Here is a 23,904-nt window from a genome sequence, read left to right as displayed (position 1 = left end):
CCTGTTTTTTTGGAGGGGGGAGACAGGGAGGAATTGCCCTGGTCCCATGCTAATTAGGGACACTGATCTTAATGTCATGGAAGGCTGAGCTTCACTTGCTATCTTATACATCTACCAGAGTGTTGAAGACACTTGGTTGCAGAACCTCCATTTTGTAGGCAGTTCTCCATTTCAGTTCTGTCTCCAGAGACTGGAAGGAAAATTAACCAATGATCAACCTTTTCTGGTTTTGGTAACATGCTGCACCATGGTTAAGCTAAGTAAATTAAAAGCAAATCATGGTTACTAATAATAATCAAATAATAATTTACAAATAAATCTGCTATAATCATAGTTCAGCCTATAAAATCAGTAAATCTAGTGAGTCAGCAGTTGTGGAGAACTCACTCCTATTTCGTATAGATTATCATTGGTTGATTAGGTGCCATCAGGTTGTTGTCAACATTTAGTGACCACATAGATTTTCTCCATGACATTATGTCTCTAACCTGAACTTTTGGGTCTTCCAATTGTCATATAATTGAGTGTTTGCATCTTGCTGCTGGTCATCTTCTTTATTTGGCTTTTACTTTTCCAAAGAGCTGAATCTTCACATAATATGTCTCACATAGGATAATTTAAGTCTGGTCATTTGTGCCTCAAGAGATCCATTGGTTTTAATTTCTTAGCTGTCCTCAGTATTCTCAGGAGTCTTTGCTAAACCAAAGTTCAAAAGTGTCAATACTCTTTATCTTGCTTTTTAAAGAAAGGCATGGAATTCCTTTTTTTAAGGAAGGAATTTTAATAAACACTTGTCAGTATCACAATATCCTTATATGAAACCAGGGTGTAACCACACTTGGAACACTGCATTTAATTCTACATAGAATACAAGCACATGTCTTCTTTTCCTACTGTATATTAAATAGATATCAAGTTATCTTTCAGACCTAAATAAATCATTAATGGAACGTTAACACATTTTGGATAAGTATTCTTTAATGCAGGTAGCTACTTTTATATTAGCTGGCACATTTATGGCAAGGAAATTTTTTGACTCAATAACATTTAAGGCTGCATTTTGTACATCTATGTACAGAAATATTTAAATTAGACTTAGAGATCACTCTAGAGTCTTGGCAAAAGATCAAATGGCTGAAGTTTAGAGGAACAATGGGCCTCAGGTGGATGGGTGGGACTATATTTGCCGTGGTTAGGGAAAAATCCCTCAAATAAGTTGGAAGAAGCATACACTGCTTAATATAAATACAATGCTGTTCAGTTTTTGCATCTAGTATAATGCTGACTGCAACTTTTTTAAATACAAAAAGAGAAAATTAAGTTACTTGTGTCTGGTCTAAATTAACCCACAAATGTATAGGGATGAAAGCCAATGAGGTTTATCCTTGTGGGCTGCTGCAGTTTGTTTCTTCAACTATTGTACTGATGTACAAATGTGTCTATGTATGTATTTCTGGTGGCAGTTAAAATGCCTCTGGACCAACACAGAGTTAAGGGACAAAAATAAACAGGATAAGGCTCTACTGCAAAGCAGTAAATAAACAGATTGTTATCTCCTACACATATCTGAAAACTAAACTATCTCAAGCTAAGACCCCATTGTGTTTAATGGAAATGTGGTGAGACACTAGAAAATGTCTTTTTTCCCCTGACCTCTGAAATGGATCTGGTCTATATCTATCTTTTCTCTTTAGTGAATATCTGGAAATGCATCAAACAGAGCTGGATTATCTATCAGAGTGCCACCGAGACAGAAGAAGAAATTCCAGGCTGGTAAGAAGCTTTTTTTCCTTGAATTTAATATTAAGATGAAACTGAATGGGGTCACACATAGGTTGAGGAGCCACAATTGGTTTAATCATGAGTTATTGTCTAAACCAGCCATCCAGGTTTTGTTGTTGTTAATTGCGAAGTCGTGTCTGACCCATCGCGACCCCATGGACAACGTTCCTCCAGGTCTTCCTGTCCTCTACCATCTTCTGGAGTCATTTAAGTTCACGCCTACTGCTTCCGTGACTCCATCCAGCCACCTCATTCTCTGTCGTCCCCTTCTTCTATTGCCCTCAATCTTTCCCAGCATTAGGCCCTTCTCCAGTGAGTCCTTCCTTCTCATTAGGTGGCCAAAGTATTTGAGTTTCAACTTCAGGATCTGGCCTTCTAAAGAGCAGTTGGGGTTGATCTCTTCTAGGACTGACTGGTTTGAACGCCTTGCAGTCCAAGGGACTCGCAGGAGTCTTCTCCAGCAACATAGTTCAAAGGCCTCAATTCTTTGTCCCTCAGCCTTTCTTATGGTCCAACTTTCACAGCCATACATTGCAACTGGGAAAACCATGGCCTTGACTATATGCACTTTTGTTTTAGCATTATGCTAAATCACTAGGTGTTATGGACATAATCAAGAAAGGATCATTTAAAAAGTTTATTAAGTTTGCCAGAAAAGTTTGTTACGGTGAAATCATTACGGCATAGTATTCCCTTTTCATTAAATGCACATTATGCCATTTTGGCTTCTTGAACTTCAGTTTGCCCAATTGGACTATTGATTTCCCAGTGGGCTGTTTTGAAGAGGAGAGGAGGGTCTGGATAGAATGTCCATTGGCCCTCTTCTCATTGCATTTAATGTTACTATAATATTTCTTTTGTCCATTGAAATCAATGTTGGATGGGGTTATTCTTTCCCATGTCCACCTCTGGAAAAAAAATGCTTCCCCCCAAATATTTTCATAACAAAGAGATAGTTAGACCTTTAGTTTCTCCTTTGTGCAGTTTTCTTTTATGAAACCCTGAGACACAATAATCCGTAATCTGGTGTGAAATGCACATATTTGGCACAGAAAGTTCATGCATACAAATAAGAGGAAATAAATGAGATTCTTGGTTCTTTTGCACAGAAAGTCTGTTTCTGCTTATCCAATGCTTTCTTCATTTCAGTAGGACAATTTAAGGCTGGAAGAGAGTTGCTTTATTGTTGCTGTTAAGATATTGAAAGAAGAAAATTATTTCCAATGTATTGCAAATCACCCCAAAACTCATGGCAGAGTCCAAATACTTGTTCTGTTCATCCCTGTTGCAGTTTACCTCTTGAATAGTAAAGAGTAATGAAGTTTAATTCTTTTAACTAGGTTTTTCAAATCAGATCCTCATTAGGGTGGCTTCTGAGAGTTGATGGGTAACATATCACAAAGTTTAAACTATCAAAAGTAGATCTTTGGCTACCAAAACAGAAAGTTCCTAACTGCTCTGCTGTAAATGAATCACCTTTGTTATTCTACGATTATAGAGCAAACTCAGATCAATGAAGTTAACTGTTTAGTCTTAAAGCACAAGGCAAAATGTGTTGCTATGCAGCTGAGTCACATATATAAATAACTTGTTAAATTACAATGCATTCTTTATAAATGTGTTTTCTGCTCCTTGCAAAAGAACTGGGCTCAAGCAGATCGGTTGTGACCAATTGGCACTCTCTTGGTTGATCCTTATGGAACCTGGACTCCTTCTTGCATAGATGATTTATCCAGCAGTGAATAGTGATTGGTCTCATGAAATAAACAGTATCACCACTTATAAAAGTACAAGGGCTGTGGAACAATTGAAGTGCAAATAACTGTAGTTTGCCAGTACATTGAGTATGCGTTTCTGGCTTTTTACAAATTCTTGTTACTCACCCTGTCCCTAGCCTTAAACTTGGTGTCTGAAGAAGATAACAGTAGTCCTTGACTTATGACCACAATTGAGCCCAAAATTTCTCTTGTAAATGAGACATTTGTTAAGTGAATTTTGCCCCAATTTACAACCATTCCTGCTACAGTTCTTAAGTGAATTGCTGGAGTTGTTAAGTTAATAACATGGTTGTTAAGTGGATCTGGCTTCCCCATTGACTTTGCTTGTCACAAAAGGGAATAAATGACCCCCGGACACTGCAAGCATCATAAATATAAACCAGTTGCCAAATAGCCAAATTTTGATCATGTGACCATGGGGATACTGCAACTGTCATAAGTATGAAAAATGGTCATAAGTCACTTTTTTCAGTGCCATTGTAACTTTGAACGGTCACTAAATGAACAATTGTAAGTCAAGGACTACCTGTACTGAATATGTAAAAACAAGCAATATAAACCAATGGCATATAACCAAATAATATCTGAGTCATTACTGTTTATTTTTAGATTAAAAACAACAATGTGTGATTCTCTCTGTCATGGAAAGAGCTTGAATAGTTTGTCTGCATTTGATCTGTGCATTAAATTGTCTGCATTTTTTTTCAGGGTTTCTACTATGATTTGGACAAGGTAAGAAATTGTCTTGGCAATGGCTGTAATGTAACTCTGACATACTTAAAGACACTGATCTTTCTCCCCCTTAACTAATTTTTATTACCTGTATTTCTTGACTCTTTTTCTTCTTGTAAGATGGTTGGTTTCTTGAGATATACTGTTTTCTTTTCAGGAATCACATCCTATGTATCTAGAATACATTATTCAGGTTTCCATGTATTAATTTAATATGCTTGATTCATTCAACGTGAGAAAACATCTATTAAAAATGGAATTTTAGTGTTAAAAGATGGAAGGAAGCAATTGGGACTGAATACAGTGAAGTCAAGAGAAGGAGGCTCATCTTCAAATATCTTTATTATGGTCTTTGATGAGCTTTAAGCCTCATTTTAGGAATACTGGAATACTGACCCAAATTTATCTGTGTGGTAATGGGTTTTTTGTTTAGCTTTTCTCTATAATCAGGAAATTGATTTTTAGGATTCTAGGCTACACAACAGGAGCCGATGATAATATTATTAAAACCTGAGTTTTAGATATTATATGAAATCCAAAGGTTTATTTATTAGATTTTTATCCTATCTTTATTGCTTTATAAATAATTTAAGGCAGTGAACATACCTAACACTCTTTCCTCCTCTTCTTTTCCCCACAACAATAACCCTGTGAGCTGGATTGGGCTGAGAGAGAGTGACTGACTGAAAGTCACCTAGCCAGCTTTCATGCTTATTGTCGCACTAGGCAGCACCTTAGCCACTATAACAAACTTCTCTCTCAAGTCTCTTCTTCCAGTTGTGTGTTGTGACATCCCACTCCCCCCAGCCAGGGCTGGATTTTGTTTATTACTTAGGTGAGAGACCACCAGAACCACCTAGGACTGGGAAGTAAAAATAATACACTCCAGATGAAGGTAGTGACAAATCACTTATGTATTGAAACACACACACACACACACATAAACCAAAACAAAACCCTGCACATGTCCATGTAGACCCAAAGATTCTAGTGTGACTTTAAGGATTATTTTACCCCATCAAAGTTCCAGTGTTATTGACTCTTATTATCACTGATTCACAAACCTTTGAAGCTTTTGTGACTACTAGTTATCTCTAGGACACTTGTATGGCTCCAAGTATCTCAGGGACAATTTTTTTTAGTCCTTTAGATGCTTTTTGGTCACTGCCTCCTAAGTCAAGTATAGCTTTTCCCCCCTCTATTGCTTATATCCATTGAAATAATGGTCCTGTAAATAAGAACACTTATTTATTTTCCAAATATGCATGCTACAAGGTCTTCATGACTCATGTGCTCTTCCCAGGTATTTAAATACTGTAAAAACATCTATAGAATTCATTGATTGATTATGTATCATCAAGCTGGTCTTGGCTTCTTGAAATCACATAGGTAGATTTTCTCCATAATGATATCTCCCTAACCTGATCCTTCAAGATATAGAGAGAATTCTAGACCATAATAGACCATTAGAATGAAATAATAACAACTTCTGGGAAATGCAATGTGATGGAAAGCCCTAATTCCTTTCTTTTTTAATCTCAGTTGGTATATGCCAGTGATAGTGATAACAAATGTAAGCAAGTATATCAATGCTTGCTGATAAGGGAACATCCTGCATTGCCTAAACAAAGGTTTCTGCATCATGGAACTACATTCTATAATAAAAATCAATGTAATATTTAGAATTGTATAAATAACCTTTGGCTCATCTTTTTCTATTCCTTCAAAGCAAATCCGCTCTGTTGAAAGATATATTAGAAAATTGGAATTTCAAATAAGCAAGGTAAGAGTTTGGTTTCTCTGATTGCAAGTTTATTGCTTTGGTTTAACAGACAGTATTTTTTTCTCCACCCTAGACTGATTGTGGGGAAATTGTATTAGGTGCTTTCCGAAAACTTTAATAAATTTCCTTGTATAAGGAGAGGCCTTTTCTTCTCAATGTGTACATTCAGACTGATTATTGAACACAGCCCATGTTTAGCCTGTAAAACCAGTTTTCTGCCATGCCTGCTAAATTTCTTGAGTAAGGAAAAAGAAGAAAAAAACCACACAACTCATTATGTTTTATGACTGTAAAAGGTGAGACCACATGCCCATCACTGTCATGCTTGAAGGGCTCAACAATAATATAAGGCTGGCTCTATATTTAAGAGAAATGATCTCATTCAAGGAATGACACTCTTTCTATATTTTATATACTACTGAAATTCTCATGTCTGTAGCTTTTAAGTGGGCAATCATAGTGCAACCATTTTTAAACTAAGGTACCTTAAATGGGCTCACTTACAGAATGCTTGCAAACTCTGGGACCCATTGAGTGCTGTGGAATTGAAATTTAGCAAATCTGTGGCTATCTCAGTGCTCCTGTGGTGCTGCATCACTTTGGTTCAGTGGACCAGTCCTTCCCTAGGTCTCTGGAAGCTAAATAAACTGACCCCTCCTCTAGTTCAGAGGTCCCGAACCCCTGGTCCATGGACTGGCACTGGTCTGCGGCATGCCAGCAACTGGTCCACACAAACAAACAAAATCCCATCCATGGGATGCAGGTAGCATCAGAAACCTGTCCAGTCCATGGAAAAATCTTTCTCCACAGAATCGGTCCCTGGTGCCCAAAAGATTGGGGACCACTGTTCTAGTTGTTGGAGCTCAGTTAGACCAGTCCCATCCTAATTGTCTGGAGGCTGGTCCTACCATTGGCTGCCAGAGGGCAATCAGCTGCAGTAAAAGTCAGCAGGAAGTTGGAAGTTGCTCCTGGTTCCACCATCTTTTTGCCCTTGGTCATTCTGCTTGTTTGTTTAGCTAGATAGGGAAATATCTGTGGAAAAAGTGGCACAACAGGTCACTAGTCCAGGTTTTTCTATTATTTAAATCCTGTAATTGTAATGCTACATAAACAATTGTAAATAAAATTACCATAATTATTATTGAAAAGCAAACAAATGTCTAGGATTTTCCTCACATGATAGTGATAATGGTCCTCCAGGGATCAAGTAGAAGGAACCCACTTGAAATGGCTGGTTGGCTGATATATGTCCGTATGTGGTCTCAAGGCTGTGTCTTACTACCATTAGGATCTGATTGAATCATCATAGATAGTTGAAAAACTTAAACATTTCCCACAATTTAGGATATATATGTGGAACAACTTTTGGAAATGTGATAGCTTTCCACATAATAGTAACATATGATATGGCATATATTTGCTACAGATGCACACACACATACAGTATATTTTTCTGCTCTTTTCTTAAAAAGATAGAAGAATTATATGAAGCATACAGCATCCAGTGTAGACTGCGAGATGGTGCTTCAAATATGAAACACGCCTTTTCCTTGTCTCCTTCCACTAAAGCATCAAGAGAGAGCCTGGTTGAACTCTACAAAAATCTGCAAGAATGTACAGAGGTAAGGCTAGTTTTACATTTCTTGATTCTACTTTAGGTTAGATATCCAAAGTCATTATGGAATCTGGTTTTGAGAAACAAGTATTATATCTACATTCTATTTTTCTAATGAGACTGGTTTGAACTTCATGCCGCTCACATGGGTTTGATTCCAGAGAGTTTGCATTGAGGTAAGTAACTAAGTTGGGCTGCTTCCCGATGGACTTGGTGCTACTAGTCATGGAGAAGTGAAAGGAAAATTTGTAGAGGAAGCATGCTATTAATGAAAGGTGAAATATACAGGTAGTCCTCGAATTACAACATTTAGTGAGCATTCGAAGTTAAAACGACACTGAAAAAAATGACTTGTGACAGTTTTTCACACTTAAGACCATTGCAGCATCCCCATGGTCATGTGATCAAAATTCAGACGCTTGGCAAATGACTCATATTTATGACATTTGCAGTGTCCCGGGATCATGTTGTCACCTTTTGTGATCGTCTGACAAGCAAAGTCAACAGGGAAGCAATATTCACTTAACAACCATGCTACTAACTTAACAACTGCAGTGATTCATTTAATAACTGTGGCAATAAAAATTGAATAAAATGAAGCAAAATTCACTTAGCAAATGTCTCACTTAGCAACAGAATTTTGGGCTCAATTGTGATTGTAAGTCGAAGACTACCTGTGCTAGATTCCTTGAACTTCTGTGAACGAGGCAGGAGCAATTATCCAACCAAGTCTTATTTGGAAGTAACCTGTGGATTTCTGCCAATCTAACCATTATAGCTACCTTTAACCCCCAAATCTTGGGCACTGTATTTTCATGAAGTTGCTGAGAAATGTGTTAAAGTCCTTTTCCACTTGCAGAATCCTTGTCCCCATGAACATATTTAATCATGTCTTAATCCTTGTTACTCTTAACAATGCATGGGAAAGATAAAGCAGATAAAGCATTTTTGAAGCTTTTTAAAGACCTGCCAGCAAAGAGACTACAAGGCTACCCAAATAAACTAAACAAACAAACAAAAAAAACCTTTCCAGGACATTTTTTTTTTTAAAAAAAACAACTGTTTTACACAAGTGATAATGAGATGTGTTAAATGATAACGAACTGGGTTACTATGCTTACATGAAAGGGCATTTCTCTATTTTTGGTTGCAGATCAGCCAGCTGTTCTCTTTTGTACTCTCACAAAATTAGGGAGATAAATCAAATAGCCAATAATCATGTTGGGAGATTGTAAAGATCGGGTCCTTTTAATGCCCAAGTACACTCAGTCTCATTGCTCTGTATTTATCTTTCAGGATATGTGTTTGATTGAGGGGACCCTTGAAGTACATTTGGGGGAGTTTCACTTGAAAATGAAAGGTGAGCTGAATTGTTGAAATGCTTGGAAGGAGCTGATACATGACATTAGTTATGAACAATAAAATCATAGCTTCAGAAAGATACAATCTTTGCCCCAACATAGGAAAAGGTGTTCCTCAAAACAAGGTGCTTCCTAGTTAGACTTTTATTATGGAATTGCCTTGGCTTCTTCATGGGTAGCTCAGGGTTGAAAGGAGGGGTCCTTGGTGCTCTCTAAGCTTGGTTATTTTCTTGCAGATGTTTCATTACCCAAACTAGGTAACACCATCAGTGCAAGGAACAAAAAGACCAAAATACCTCCCCATCAGCAATCAGCATCCCGATGACATTAACTCCAGAATTAGAAATTCTTGAACATTTGCATTCCATTCACCCAAAAATGGAATTCAAACACTTTTTAAAATTTTGGGTTAGCACCTGTTGCAATTTGCCACAAAATGCTCCCCTGCTTTCCACCACTGCATACTGTATATTTAGTAAATATATAGTAGGTACATACACTTGAAAACAAAATTTTCTTGATAGCCATCAATTCTAATATTGTCTCAATTATTAATTTATGCCCAAGCACATACTTAAGAGGTGGCCTGTGACTGGCAACAACAATTAACTTATCTCTTAACCATACAATTTAGTATGCTCCACAGTTCAAGTTTTCCTTGGTCAATAAAACTCACATCTCGGGTTCCAGTTTCATTGTAAAAAGAGGAATTCATTTTCAGTATTGGCACCAACAGTAACCAGTTCCTTTTAGCTTTGTTTTGGCCAGATCTACTTGTAAAAGTTCAACGTTCTTCAGCAACTAAAGGAATGCCTTCTGACCTTGACTTTGTAGAAGTTTGGTGTTGCCTTCTTCTGAACTCTACAGAGATCCTTCTTCTGGATAGATTGACTTCCTCATATTAGCAGAGCTTTAGTTGTCCTTACTTCTATTATACATTACCCTTGAATTCATTCCTCTCTTTCAACCTTACCAGCTGGGGTGATCCTATCCTATCCTATCCTATCCTATCCTATCCTATCCTATCCTATCCTAGTGCTTGTGCTCTTGTTGGCATCTTGGGCAGACTCACTGAAAGCATAAGGCATCTTTTCACATCAAAATGTTAATTATACAAATAATGCTCACGTGGCCTTCATTTCATGAACTAAGATAGATTTACCATAATGATGTGTTTGATCATGCATTTTGGTATTTTATATGAGAATGAAGTTAGCATGGGCTATGATCAGGAGGATTCATTTACTGGAGAGGTATTGAAACAGAAGCATTGGTATTACCATTTCAACCTCAAATAATTGTTGTGGCATTTAGTTGAAGGAATGATTATGTATTTGGGGGATCACCAAAAAATTATGTTACTGGTTTCTTTTCTCAGAATCTATGAATTTAGGTTCTTACTTGTTTTTCTTGTGTTTCTTTATCCAGGATTGGTGGGTTATGCTCGTCTCTGTCCGGGTGACCAATATGAGGTATAGTATTTAGCAAATTATTGAAAACAGATACTTTAGCATTAGTATTAATCAGAGGTCATTTGTTCCCAGGTCCAACCCTTGGCATCTCTAGGTAAAAAGAAAAATCTCCTGCCTGAAATCCTATATCAGTGGTGGCGAACCTATGGCACAGGTGCCAGAGGCGGCACTCAGAGCCCTCTCTGTGGGCACGCGCACCGTTGCCCCAGTCCTAGGCCTTCAGCTGGGTTTTATAAAACCTTTTCGCTTTAGGCCTCTGCCACCGTGTGCAAAAAAAAAAAAAAGGTTCAATCAATCAGTCAATTTCAACTTCTCGCGGGGAAAAAAAAGATCTTGGAAAGTTGGAATTGATTGATTGAACTTTTTAGTCCCACCCAGTCTGCCATTACCACCGCAGCCACGCCCAGCCAATGGGCCACGCCCACCCAGCACCCAACGATGCATAAGTGGGTTTTGGGTTGCAGTTTGGGCACTCAGTCTCTAAAAGGTTCGCCATCACTGTCCTATATAGTTGTAAATAGTCCACGTAGATATGTTTTTTTTTTTCAAATCTCCACCCCTTCAACTTCTTCTTGCTTCTTTCCCAAATATCTAGGACCTATTAGCTAACCTATTTTTAAATATGGATCTTGCCATCTTCAAGATGAGTTCTAGACCCATGTTCAGAAATAGCCTAGCTGCAGTGGTGGGATTCAAATATATGAACAACTGGTTCTCTGAATGCCGCTTCCGGAAGTCCATTCTGGGCCTGGGCAACAAAAAATTAGCTACTGGTTCTGCCGAAGTGGTGTGAACCGGCTAAATCCCACCACTGCCTAGCTGATAAGTGCAAATAAGCAGCACCTGGTTCATTAGGCAGTTTAACAGATACAGGTAGTCGTCAACTTATGACCACAATTGAGTCCAAATTTCTGTTGTCAAGCGAGACAGTTGTTAAATAGGTTTTGCCCCATTTTATGACCTTTCTTGCCACAGTTGTTAAGTGAATCACTGCAGTTGTTAAGTTAGTCACACAGTTGTTAAGCTAATCTGGCTTCCCCATTGACTTTGCTTGTCAAAAGATCACAAAAGGGGATCACATGACCTCAGGACAATGCAACCGTTATAAATATGAATCAGTTGCCAAGCTTCTGAATTTTGATCACATGACCACGGGGATACTGCAATGGTCGTAAGTGTGAAAAACTGTCATAAGTCACTTTTTTCAGTGCTGTTGTAATTTTGAACACTAAACAGTTTACTAAATGAACTGTGGTAAGTTGATTACCTGTACTGTAGGCATTTCTGTCATTTAAAGCAGCTACTTACAGAGAATGAGGTGGCTGGATGGAGTCACTGAAGCAGTAGGCGTGAGCTTAAATGGACTCCAGAAGATGGTAGAGGACAGGAAGACCTGGAGGAACGTTGTCCATGGGGTCGCGATGGGTCGGACACGACTTCGCAATTAACAACAACAACAGTGCTTCCCTGGCCTTGCTTCTCCACTCTTTAAGGAAAACTAGTCATGGGGAAACGCAACTACTGGAAATCAACAATTGCTTTCCTCAACTTGTTATGCATTAAAAGTATAAGAACAGTAGCACTTGCTACCTCATTACTGAACCACAACAGTGATCTGCAACAAGGCAGCACAATTTACACCAGCATAGTTTTTTTCATACCCAAGGCATGAGGATAGCACTTAAATACAGCTCTCTGGCTCTGCCCTTAGTTCAAGGTATGATCCTAGCTCAGTGGTGGCGAACCTATGGCACGGGTGCCAGAGACGGCACTCAAAGCCCTCTCTGTGGGCACTCGTGCCGTCGCCCCAATCCTAGGCCTTTAGTGGGTTTTATAAAACCTTTTTGCTTTAGGCCTCCGCCGCCGTGTGCAAAACCCCCCCCAAAGTTTCAATCAATCAGTCAATTTCAACTTCTTGCAGGAAAAAAAAGATCTTGCAAAGTTGGAATTGATTGATTGAACTTTTTAGTCCCACCCAGTCTGCCGTTACCACCGCAGCCACGCCCACCCAATGGGCCACACCCACCCAATGGGCCACACCTACCCAATGGGCCACACCCAGTCAATGGCCACACCCATCCGGCACCCGACGATGCTTAAATGGGTTTTGGGTTGCAGTTTGGGCACTCGGTCTCTAAAAGGTTCGCCATCACTGTCCTAGCTATTGTGATTTACAAATCACTCTTCTGGCAGGGCAAGTAATATTTTTTGCATTTCAGCAGTGGTATTCCCATGATGGCCATATAGAGGAGTTTAGCTCAACATGGAATGATTGAGGCAGCTGCAGACTCTAATAAAATAATATTCAGCAGTTCAATCATAAGGGGTTGCATGGGTTCTAGAAGAGACTCTGCATACAATCATGGGGCAATAGGTTGCCTACTTTTTGCTTTCTCAGTAGGTTGGGAAAATAGGAGGAGGAAGGAGTATTAGGTGTTTTCCGCCTTGAATTATTTACAAAGTAATAAAGGCATGATGAAAATTTAGTAAATAAATAAATGACAGAAGTGTTGTGTAAGTGCTAAACTCATATATTTGGTTGCATGTGATGATGGTAGTGGAGGTGGGACAAGCTACAGCTTCTAGGTGTTTCATCATGGTATGAATCCTGAGAGTGATCCCATGTGTGTTTCCCCAATTTGTTAGCAAATTTGTCCTTTGAGGAAAAGGTTGCTGAATCCCATGCATCTAGGCATTTCAGTCTTTGTGTATTTGTCTAAGTTGAGTCTGTTGGGTAGCACTACTTACAATGGATTCTTTAGCTCATTCTTGATTTATGGGTGTCAAGCATCCTGTGACATTGAATGTGACCATAATTTCACCTTTTTCTATTCTTTGATTTTTCTCAAGGCACTGTAGCGGTGCATAGATAAAATATCACCTTTTCTATAAGATATCCAAATTTGGAGTGCAACATTTGGCTATGTTGCAAATTGGGGTTCCAGTAATGATACAATTGGATCAAGGAATATATTGGGCTTTTGTATTTTTATGATAAATATGTTCATGGAAAATCTGTAATTTCTGTAGCTTTTGTTTTTGAAAATAGTCCATAGACTTGGCAATCCACCCAACCAAGCTGCAGTTTTAGTTCTCCCTACTTTCTCCTCCTCCTCACTTTCTTCTCTATCATCTCTTTCCAGCCAAGAGGGAAACTACCATTAGCAAGCAATATGGAGTGTACTCTGCCTGTGAATTTGCTGATTTTTTTTTTAAGATGCATTTTGCTGATCCAACAAGAATAAGATTCCCATCAATTCCTGCAAAGAACAAACAAACAGATGCATATATGATAGATTTTCCTGTCTCTTGTTTGCATATCGCTGTAGGTGTTTATACGGCTGGGGCGCCAGAAGTGGAAAATAAAAGGCAAGATTCTGACAGATGATAGTCAAACTTGGGATGAGGAAGAAAAAGTTTTTATACCCAGTCTTCATGAGAATTTTGAAATCAAGGTAAGACTGTGCATGAATGGAAGGCTTCTTTTGGTAGGCAGCAGGGGTTTCTGCAGGGTGCAGTCAAAAAAAGGCAAGATAGCAGCCATTGTGGTGTGATCAAAGCCCCACTGTTTTACAATGTAAGATCCACATTAAAAAAATCATGCAGAGTTTTGATTGTTCCATTGGAGCTGTCATCTTGACTTTTATCACCTTATTTTCTGGTTATCCTAACTAGTAGTGCTAAGTATTTGGTGCATGTTTCTCTCTCAATGGAAGTCTCATAACACTGTCAAACAAGTTTAAGATCTGACACCTTGGATGAGCAGTTCATACTTGATTGACATTTTTCTTTTTTGAGATTGTATTTCTTGTTCTTTCTTTTGTGAGACAGTTTTGTTTTTCCAATGTAATTGATGGAATAATCTTAATTGTGATGCTTTATGATTAAATGTTGGTTAGAAGGGCTAAGTCTCAAAAATTGTTGGGCTCTTAATAGCTGAGAGCAAGATTTCTACTGAATCCTTATTTAACAAGATTTATTGAAGGCTAAGGAGAAGAGCAGTGTCGTGCCTACTGGTAGAGATGCTCACTTTCCACTCGGAAGGTTGAGAGTTCAATCCTAGGTAGCAGCAGATATTTCTCTCCTAAGGTGTAAAGAAAAAATATCTGCTGTGAACTCCATGTGGTGACAGGAAGGGCATCCGGCCAGTAAATGCTCAGCTCCATCCAGTCACCTCGACTTTACCCTGAATTAAAGAATTACAAGGTTGTAAAAGGGAATTTATTGAAGGCTAAGAGAGAATGCCACAGAAAACTCAACAATGAATTACTTTCATTTTAGAACCCAATCTGTCTTTCTTTTTCTTAGGATGGACTTTTTGTCTTCTTTTAACAGCCTCTTCATTGACCTGGTAGCTAGGCTGTCCTCCTGTTTTTAAACAATTGAGAAATGTGTAGGTGCCATTTTCAACTGTCTCTTGAATTCTTCTTGGGTTGGGAACAAACCAGTACTGTACTCAAATGAATATCAACACTAACTAGGGTTCACATTGTTATAGTGACTATAGCTTATAGATCTTTAACTGGCTTGCTTAAGCATGTTGTGTGAAGTTAAGGGTGCACCATTTAAAGTGAATAAATGATTCAGCCAAGCCAAATCCTTTGTAAACAGGTCTTTCCATATTCTAAAGAAATATTGTATGAATTGGCTTTTTGCAAGGCGTGAAAGATTGGGCCTAGTGTGAGCTACCAATTAAACTGATTTATTGCTAATCATGTCTATGCACAAGAATCTACTCAACTAACCATTAGATTATCTTGGCATTAGATAAAGGTCAAGAGAATTCAACAGGAATTCGATTTAATCGGTTTGTGGCTACGTAGATAGGTTAGACTGATTCCACTTCTGACTCGGCCCCAGATTCTGCTACTTCTACACTTTTGCAAAATTCTATGGAATAATAGTCTGCTTGGAAACTTTTACATTCTGTAAGCAACTGTTGCAACACAGCTTGTTTGCTGGCAACACTTCTTTCTTGGGCTGGCAATGTGTTTGTTGGGGGGTAGGCAGAGCTCTGCTGGAAAGAATTCTGGATTCCTTTCCAGCCAAGCTTATGGAAATGTGCTTAAAATGTTCCTTTCTTCTCTACATGATGAGAGGTTAATTGAGATGCACTGTGCAAATGTTGTGAGAAAACATGCAGATCCTTCATTGTGCCAATGCAGATGAATCATCTCCTCCAAATTGAGAAGTAGCAGAACTGGTTTTTCTACTGTTGGCTAATCAGAATTCCACATGTAGACACACTGTTTTAAACCATCTTTGGATAAGTTCACATAGCATCAGCTGATGATTTGCATTTGTGAAATTACTGTCACAAAGAGTTTTCTTGTCATTTCAAAACTTAAGTTTCATTAGAAACAGGCCGAGCATCAAAGCGGTAGAATGCCTTTGAGTTATGTAAATGCATTTATGAAGTTTGTTTATGGTTAATTTTACATGTTGTCTTATACTGTACATTAAGGGGGATAGTAAAATGAGAACACTTTTGTCATCTTTTTGTTTGGATGCTATATTTTCTGTGCTGGAGTGATCTATAGTTCATGAGATGTTTCTGATATAAACTCATAGTTTATTAACTTGGTGTCCTCTGATCCAACCAGTATCTTTAACAATAAAGAATGAGAATTGCAGTGCGAAAATATATGGAAGGCTACAGAATTCATCCAGTTATACATTTCTATAGAGTGAGTCTATCTGAAATAAAAAGAAAAAATATCAAGTGAAGTATTCTATCCCAAAAAAGAAAAAGACTCCAGCACCTCTCCAACAGTAATCAGCAACTCAGATCAGCATAGATTAGCTCCAAGTTCAACTACAGACCAACAATCAAGTAAGCAATACCCTAATCAAGAAACTGCCAAACAGCCATTAGTAAACAGCCCAACCAAAGAATCCCTAAGACGCTCCCACCCACACAGACAGGCAAGACACCAGAATATAAACTGACAGCACTCCTCGCTAGCACTGATGATGTTACCTAGCTAGGGTAATGAAACGTCTGCAAGAAAACAAGCAAGCTCAGAGAGCATTTCAACCCTGAACTACAAATATTCTCCTTCATGGGAAGTATTCCAATATGGTAATCTGGTTCACTCATTATGCAAAACCTTAATGCGATTTCTTTGGTTCGTCTTTATTGTGATTTCCAAGTAATGAGTTATGGTTTGGTGTTTGTGTTATGTGAATCCATCCAACTGTACTTAATTCAATTAATCGTGATTATGTTTATGCAGTGTATCGGCCAGATTAGGGTGTAAAGTCAAGTTCCAAATCCAGTTGGCCAAATATTTGCTGCTTTGCCAACTTCTGTGCTATGTTAGCATGATAGGAATATGACCTATCAATGTTCTCTGAGGTAAAAATCTTCAGACAGAACAATAGAGTTTTGTTTGGTTCGGCTTTCCTCATCATGATGTCATTTGGGGGGGGGGGTCAGTGTGAATTAATGTATCTGATTTTAATGTTGCTTTTCGTATGGCTTTTATATGTGACATTGTATGTAGTATTAATTATGGGGTCCTTGGTGCCCTCTGAATTTTGTTGTTTTCTTGCAGACAAACTAGGTAACATCATCAGTGCTAGAAGGGAGTGGGGTTTGCTCATTTTATATTCTAGTGGTTTGCCCGGTGATTGTTGGTCTTGGTCTTGATGGTTCCTTGATTGGGCAGTTGCTTACAACCAAGCTCAGAGAGCACCCAGGCCCAGTCTGTTCATCCCTGAGCTACAAAATATTCTCTTCTATTATTAGTGTTAATTAAATAATTTACCCACTCTACCACCTTCAGATACAGAATTCATATTTTAGAAGCAACTCCTGGATCCATTTGATTATAGTTTATTTCGGTAAAGGGAGGGAACATGATGGTTAATAGGGACCTCCTTTTAACTTGTTCTCCTCCTTGCTCCCTCCATTTAGGATTCCAATTACAGTAGTAATTTTGTATTGTTGACCCGATAAAGGATGTGCTTAGATTAGAATAATGACTAGTTTTAAAAAGCTATACTTGCTCTTTAGGTAGTTTAGAAATCCTAGTTAATAATGTCTTCCCTGTAGTTCTTCATCTCAGTATTTTTGCTCAACCCTTATTCAACTCCCAAATATTTGTCAAGGGAAAGGTATGTGAAAAGCTGTTTGGCTGATATTATTATATATTTTGCAGGTGACAGAACTGCGAGGACTCAGTACGGTCCTGGTTGGCACTGTAACATGTGACAGCATCGAATTCTTTACAACTAGACCACAAACCATCATTGTGGATATAACTGAACTTGGTACCATCAAACTACAATTGGAAGTCCTCTGGAAGTAAGAATGCTAATTTGCATGCTGATTGCTTTATCACACAAAATGTATTGCATAACAAGCAAACTAGGCAGCAACAAAAATAATGTTACCTGCTTCCACTTGGTAACCCAACTAAAATTGAGTCCAAAAGTGATGAAATCATCTGTTTCTTAAGAAAAAATAATTCTTAAGAAGAAAATATTTTTGAGGGGAATAAATAGTGAGAAAGCATTGGATCTCCATATGATGTTTGAGGTATAGAGTCCAATGCACAACCGTGTGCATGTTAAGTTTTTATTCCTATGAGTGGCCCATTGGATAATTCATTCTGACTATGTCTGTATGCATGTCTACAAAGTAGGTGATGCAAAATATTCCATCATGACACATTTTGTCCCCAAAACTGGCTTCTGTAACTGAAGGCAGGGCATTCCAAGTCTTCTGAAAGAAATCTGATCCAAAATGAGCCATTGTGACCTCAGATCATGCCATATGCACCATCTCTGGACCTTCCAGAATACTTTGAGTGGTCCATTTGGAGGTCCAATCACTTCTGGAATCATCTGTTCTGGAGTTGGAATAGTCCATCACAAAATATTTTGCACACCCTTAATACGAAGCACACTTCCAACTGCCAGCATAATGAACGAAGAATGGAGTAGCCCTTAACTTGACTGTTTTTGTTGCATAGCAAATCTAATACTGTATTGAGAAAGAAATGTTGGATTGTGGTTAAAATATATTGGCAATGCTCAGTGCCATAGACTTCACTGCTTATTACAGACCATATTCTGATTTAGTAATGACAGCCAATCTCTATAAATGTTTCCTCTGGAAAAATGGATGTTTGGGAGGGAGAATTTGATGCCCCAGCCTTGTGGCAGTTTTCGTTATTTTCTTTTTAAAAATTTCCAGTCTTCACTGTTGGTGATAATTCAGCCAGCTGCTCTGTGTGTATGGCTCCATTTTAAAATGCACTTTTGGGGAGTGGTTGTATGTTCAGTTTTCTAGTTCTGTACAAATAATAAAAAATGGCCTCTGAAGACGTGGTAAGGCAGTAAAGAAAAGTTTTTAAGACAGCACAGTAGATTTTTGGCTGGTGCCCCAAAGGAAGAGAAGGGAAGAACTGTATATATATATATATTTCTTGGCTTTTCTATATTGAAAACATCAAAGCATTAAATATGCATTTAGTCATGGTACCTCTTTAGCCATGTTTGTCTCTTCAAATATTCCTGACAAAGAATATGAATGGTTGCCATGCTTTTAAACTTTTTAAAATGATTTTTTCTTCATCATTTATGGTCAGCTATGAAAAGATGGACATGAAACGTTAAAAATGTCCTAGCAATATTGTTGTCATAGGCATAGGAGGTCACATTTACTTTCATAGTGGCATATTTTAAAAGCTCCTTTCAGTAAAACCATGGGATTAATCTCATTCTCTTTTTAAGATTTATTTTGCAAAGAAACAATTATTAGTCTATTTCCTTGTTTATGTATTAACATATATTTAGTTTTAGAAATCTCTATGACACCTTCAAAGGTTCTGGGTATATCTACAGTATATCATTATGCATGATTACAGTAAATTCTTGTCTCCACAGTTCAAATCAAATAAAAATCCAGAAAATACCTAGACAAGTGCTTGAGTCAATATTTGATAGAAAAAAGGAGTTTTTTTTTAAAAAAAAACTTAATAATTTTGCATTTTACATTAGTCATTTTGAGCACTCTTTTTTTGTACAAAGATGAAATACAAAGGTGTAAATAAAAAGACTATAGAATTCATCAGTTGTACAGTATGTCCTGATACTTTTTAATTTAAGCTAAAATATATTACTCTTCATGCAGCCTTCTCAAAAAGAGGATCTCAACCTTGGCAACTTTAAGTTGTGTGAACCTCAACTCCCAGAATTCTGCGGCATGCTGGCTAGAGAATTCTGCGAAATTTTCAGCTGCCGAAGTTGAGAGAAACCGATTACAGTATCAGATATTTTCAGTTGGCTCCTGTCTGAATTAGCTTCAAATTGATAGAGGCTGTATCTGAAGCATTTATTGCAAACAAGCTTCTTGTCTGTTGGCAGGAAAAAGATCCTGTGTGAGAGAATTATGTGTAGCCAAGAACAGAACAAATTTAATTGTTTCTGTTTCCCCCTTTTAGTGCCAGAAGTTTCCACAGTGTTGTTTTGCAGTGAATCTTGATTCAGTTGGCATTTGCCAGTCCTTTCCCGCTATTAGCTCTTTTGATTCAGAAGAGTTTCTGCCCACTCTCCTAAAGTTCAAATGAAGCTTTACTTATTTAGAAGGACAGTTTCCATTCTGATCTTGGAGAAGGACATCTGTGGAAACTTTAGCATTCCCTGGCTCAACTTCCTAATGCTGCACATGAAGAATGTGCATATTTAGGAATTTCTCAAGCATAAATAAATAAATAAACAAACAAACAAACAAACAAACAAACAAACAAACAAATAAATAAATAAATAAATAAATAAATAAATAAATAAATAAATAAATAAAAGCTGGCCTTTGTAAAACTCTGCTTGATCATCTGGGAAAGGTATTATCAGAAAGGTGAATTGGGTGCTACATTCCCCCTTTCAGAGGCCTTTTCATCCTAGGACAAGGGTCTTCAAACTTGGCCCTTTTATGATTTGTGGACTTCAACTCCCAGAATTCCTCAGCCAGCGTGCCTGGCTAAGGAATTCTGGGAGTTGCAGTCCACAAGTCATAAAAGGGCCACGTTTGAAGACCCTTGTCCTAGGATGTGGTGGACAGCTTTCTGAATGTCAGATCAGATACTTTCTCCTCTGATTATGTACGTATATATGTATGTATGTATCACATTTTTGAACCATCCATCTCCCTCAGAGAAGCTTACAGATGATACCACTATCTGAATATTATCATCACAAGAAAAGCAGGGTCCTATTTTCTGGCCATGTTTGATTTTTTTAAAAAATATTTTTTTAAGATTGGGAGTAGGAATATTAAACCTCTCGTTTTCACCCTAGAATATTCCCAATTTTATCTTTTCATCCTTAAGGAGATTAAGACCTTCCCCTTCTGCCAAGCATTTGTGATTTGAGAAGCATAGAGATTTGGGAACTGTACCTATTTGGAAGTACACATTTGCATATATCAGTTCCCCATTTAGTAGCTTGTATCATCTTCATATGGTCGTTTATTGGTGAAGCAGTACAACCCCTGTCCTCATCAAGCTTGGATTAGACCTCTCTGGCATTACATGTGAAGGAACACATGCAATCTGCTATTTGGAGTTAGTTGCATAGCTGTTGCATTTATACAGCTGAGTATTTCTGGCTAGGGGGCGCTCAAACAGCTAAGCACAGAACAGGAAGTTGGATCAACCTGTTGGTCGGCACACAGGACGTGCACCTCTGCACAATGCTTTGTTTGGATTTGGAAGGTGTGCGTGTCAGTCCATCTGCAGCCATTTGCAACCTATGTTTATACATCAACCTCTTCAGAGTGTAGGTATGCGGCGACGCCTATGCAAAGTTGTGGGCAACTTTAAATCAAATTTTACTCTTGTTTTGGCACAGTGATGACTGGATGACTCTAAGCTGCGAATCAGGACATGATTGTAGATAGCATTCTCTGTTTAGCATCTACTGATAGCATCTCCAGAATTCCTGTTCATGATGATTGGATTTCAAGGGAAAGCACTCCCAACAGGTCTGGGGAAAGCAAGCTGGGAAAGGCTATTCTAAGGTTACAACAAAATACCGACCTGTCAAATTGGGCAAATTATGTGTGTGAAAATATATTTGGATGATATATTGAATCTATAATAAATAAGATCATCAGTAGGATTTCTGCCATGTAATTTATGGGGGGAAAAATAACACGAAGATTTTTATTTTATCTTTTGTCTTCTGGAAAGAAAAATTTTAAGACTGAAATAGCTTTTCTGAGAAATCTTTTTCCTGAAGTTTTGTTGTGTGAGCTAATACTTCCTAGAAAAATTAAAGACATTACTTTAATATTCAAACTGTTCTGTGTTGATCTTTTGGAAAGTGGATGCATAAAGGGTCTTGATTAATAACAATTATAACAACCACAATCCCGAAATGTGTTGGCTTTTCTTGGCAGTTTGCTGACTTTTTTTATTCATGGAAATGGTTTTTGTGTAATTAGCAATCTTGTCTTCTCTTTTCATAAGTATCTTTTTAGGCTAAAATAACGCAGTTATAAAACAGATAATGCTTATGTGTGCTTTTATTCATTCAAAGTGAATCAAGGACTCTTCAAAGATTAGATATGTACATACAGCCCTCTGCTTTACAGGTTTATAAAAAGATTGTTTACATGAATAAGATGCATTGACAGATGTATTATAATGACTGCATTTGGTCACTGCTCCTCTTAGAATCCCACTGGAAAAACCTAATTTGCTGAATAATTCACACTTGGTTGGGGGTCACACCACAATTCTTTAAGACATAAATTATAGTTTATAAATCACAGATGCTAGTTCACACATATACTCAAACCAAAAGCCAGTAAACAACCTTCAGATTAGCTCAGAGTACGAAATTTGCTAGATGGTGATGGTGTAACAGTTCTCATTATCAAAATTTGGTTATGTCCGTTACTCCAAATTTTCCTAGAATGCTAACTTTACTACTGTCTCAGATTTTCTACTTTGAGTGAGAATTAGGAATTTCTGATGGTTCTAAGTAGCCTCTTGAGATTTTTTATTAAAATTATTGAAACCAAAAATTTAAATTTGGGGAGCTATCTGCTCATGTAATATGTTACAGAAGATAAATTAGGAAATAATGGCTCATTGAAAAATAAGTTGGATTCCTGTAGAGGATTTCTAGCACTGAATTTATAAGCATGGGTGTCTGAATCCATGCATTTATAGACTGCTGCTGATGCTAACTTGCTCTGACAAGTACTGTAAACTACCTAGCTTAGCCAAATAACATGGGGAGTTCCATATAATGTAAAATATAACAGGTAAATTCACACATCATATTCAGACCAAAATAGGCAATAGCAATGATTTAGCCTACTAGAACAGGGCTTTTCAACCAGTGGTACGGGTACCACCTGTGGTACATTGGCACCTGGCAGGTGGTACGCAACCATCCTAGAAAAATGGTAGTGGGGGAGAGGAATGAGCTGAACTGGTGGCAGCACCGCACAAGCCTGAGCGAGAGATGGCTGGAGTTGCAGGGTTGTCAGCGCTCAGCAGAAGCACCAGGATCAGCACTTCTTCAGGACTGTCAGGGCTCAGCGGAAGCACCAGGATCAGTGCTAGGCTCCAGCTGGAGCTCGGTGCTGATCCTGGTGCTTCTGCTGAGCCCAGAAGAAGCACTGATCAGCAGGAATGATGCAGCATCTCCAGGGTCTTGTGATTTACATTCAGATGCTTGGCAACTGATTCATATTTATGACGGTCACAGTGTCCCAGGGTCATGTGAAGTAACCAAAACCTGGTGCAACCACCCAGCAGACGGGGGGAATAAAAACCAAACACCCCCGCCCCCAATCCTCAACAGAAATGCTCACAACAATGGAAACCTCGGACAGGAGGAAGAACGCCACCGGGTGGGCAGGCAGGTTTCTTGCTCGGCTGTGGCTTGGGGGGAAGTTTTTTCAGTGCCATTGTAAGTTCGAACAGTCACTAAGCGAACTGTTGTAAGTTGAGGACTACCTGTACTTCATCAGTTTTTTCCTTTTTTTTTTTTTTTTGGTCATCAAGATTTTGACACCTTGCTAGGCGACTGGTGGCACTTGGATATTGCCATATCCTAAAAGTGGTACAATGGGTGAAAATAATAATAATAATAATAATTTAATTTGTACCCCGCCCTTCTCCTCACCGGACTCAGGGCGGCTAACAGCCTTGTAAAACCACAATACAATAAATATCCATTAAAACCAAATTAAAAGAAAATATTTGAAGCGGCCAATTGTTAAAATTAACCTTTAAAATACCCTTAAAAACCCCACTAAAATTCCCTAGGCCAGACCCGCTTGTTGAAAAAGCCATGTACTAGAAGGTTGCATCTTGCACCAGGCCATAAAACTGCTTGCTCTTAACTTAATATGTTG

The 23,904-nt window shown here is 38.2% G+C and overlaps 1 protein-coding gene across 1 annotated transcript in view; it reads left to right on the top strand.

The window, feature by feature from the left end:
- The window catches only part of RIPOR3 (RIPOR family member 3), a 57,694-nt gene that overhangs the window by 8,667 nt on the left and 25,123 nt on the right, over positions 1-23,904 (top strand). The window contains exons 3-10 of the mRNA XM_029284525.1: positions 1,695-1,773; positions 4,269-4,292; positions 6,022-6,075; positions 7,548-7,697; positions 8,987-9,050; positions 10,480-10,523; positions 13,853-13,978; positions 17,687-17,832. Of these exons, the coding sequence (XP_029140358.1) occupies positions 1,695-1,773; positions 4,269-4,292; positions 6,022-6,075; positions 7,548-7,697; positions 8,987-9,050; positions 10,480-10,523; positions 13,853-13,978; positions 17,687-17,832 (687 nt within the window). The remainder of the gene's footprint in view (positions 1-1,694; positions 1,774-4,268; positions 4,293-6,021; positions 6,076-7,547; positions 7,698-8,986; positions 9,051-10,479; positions 10,524-13,852; positions 13,979-17,686; positions 17,833-23,904) is intronic.

Source organism: Protobothrops mucrosquamatus, unplaced genomic scaffold (assembly GCF_001527695.2).
Source record: "Protobothrops mucrosquamatus isolate PMUCROS unplaced genomic scaffold, P.Mucros_1.0 scaffold682, whole genome shotgun sequence".
Lineage (NCBI taxonomy): Eukaryota > Metazoa > Chordata > Lepidosauria > Squamata > Viperidae > Protobothrops > Protobothrops mucrosquamatus.
Note: the sequence above shows the minus strand (reverse complement) of the source record. Positions and strands in the feature narration are given on the sequence as shown.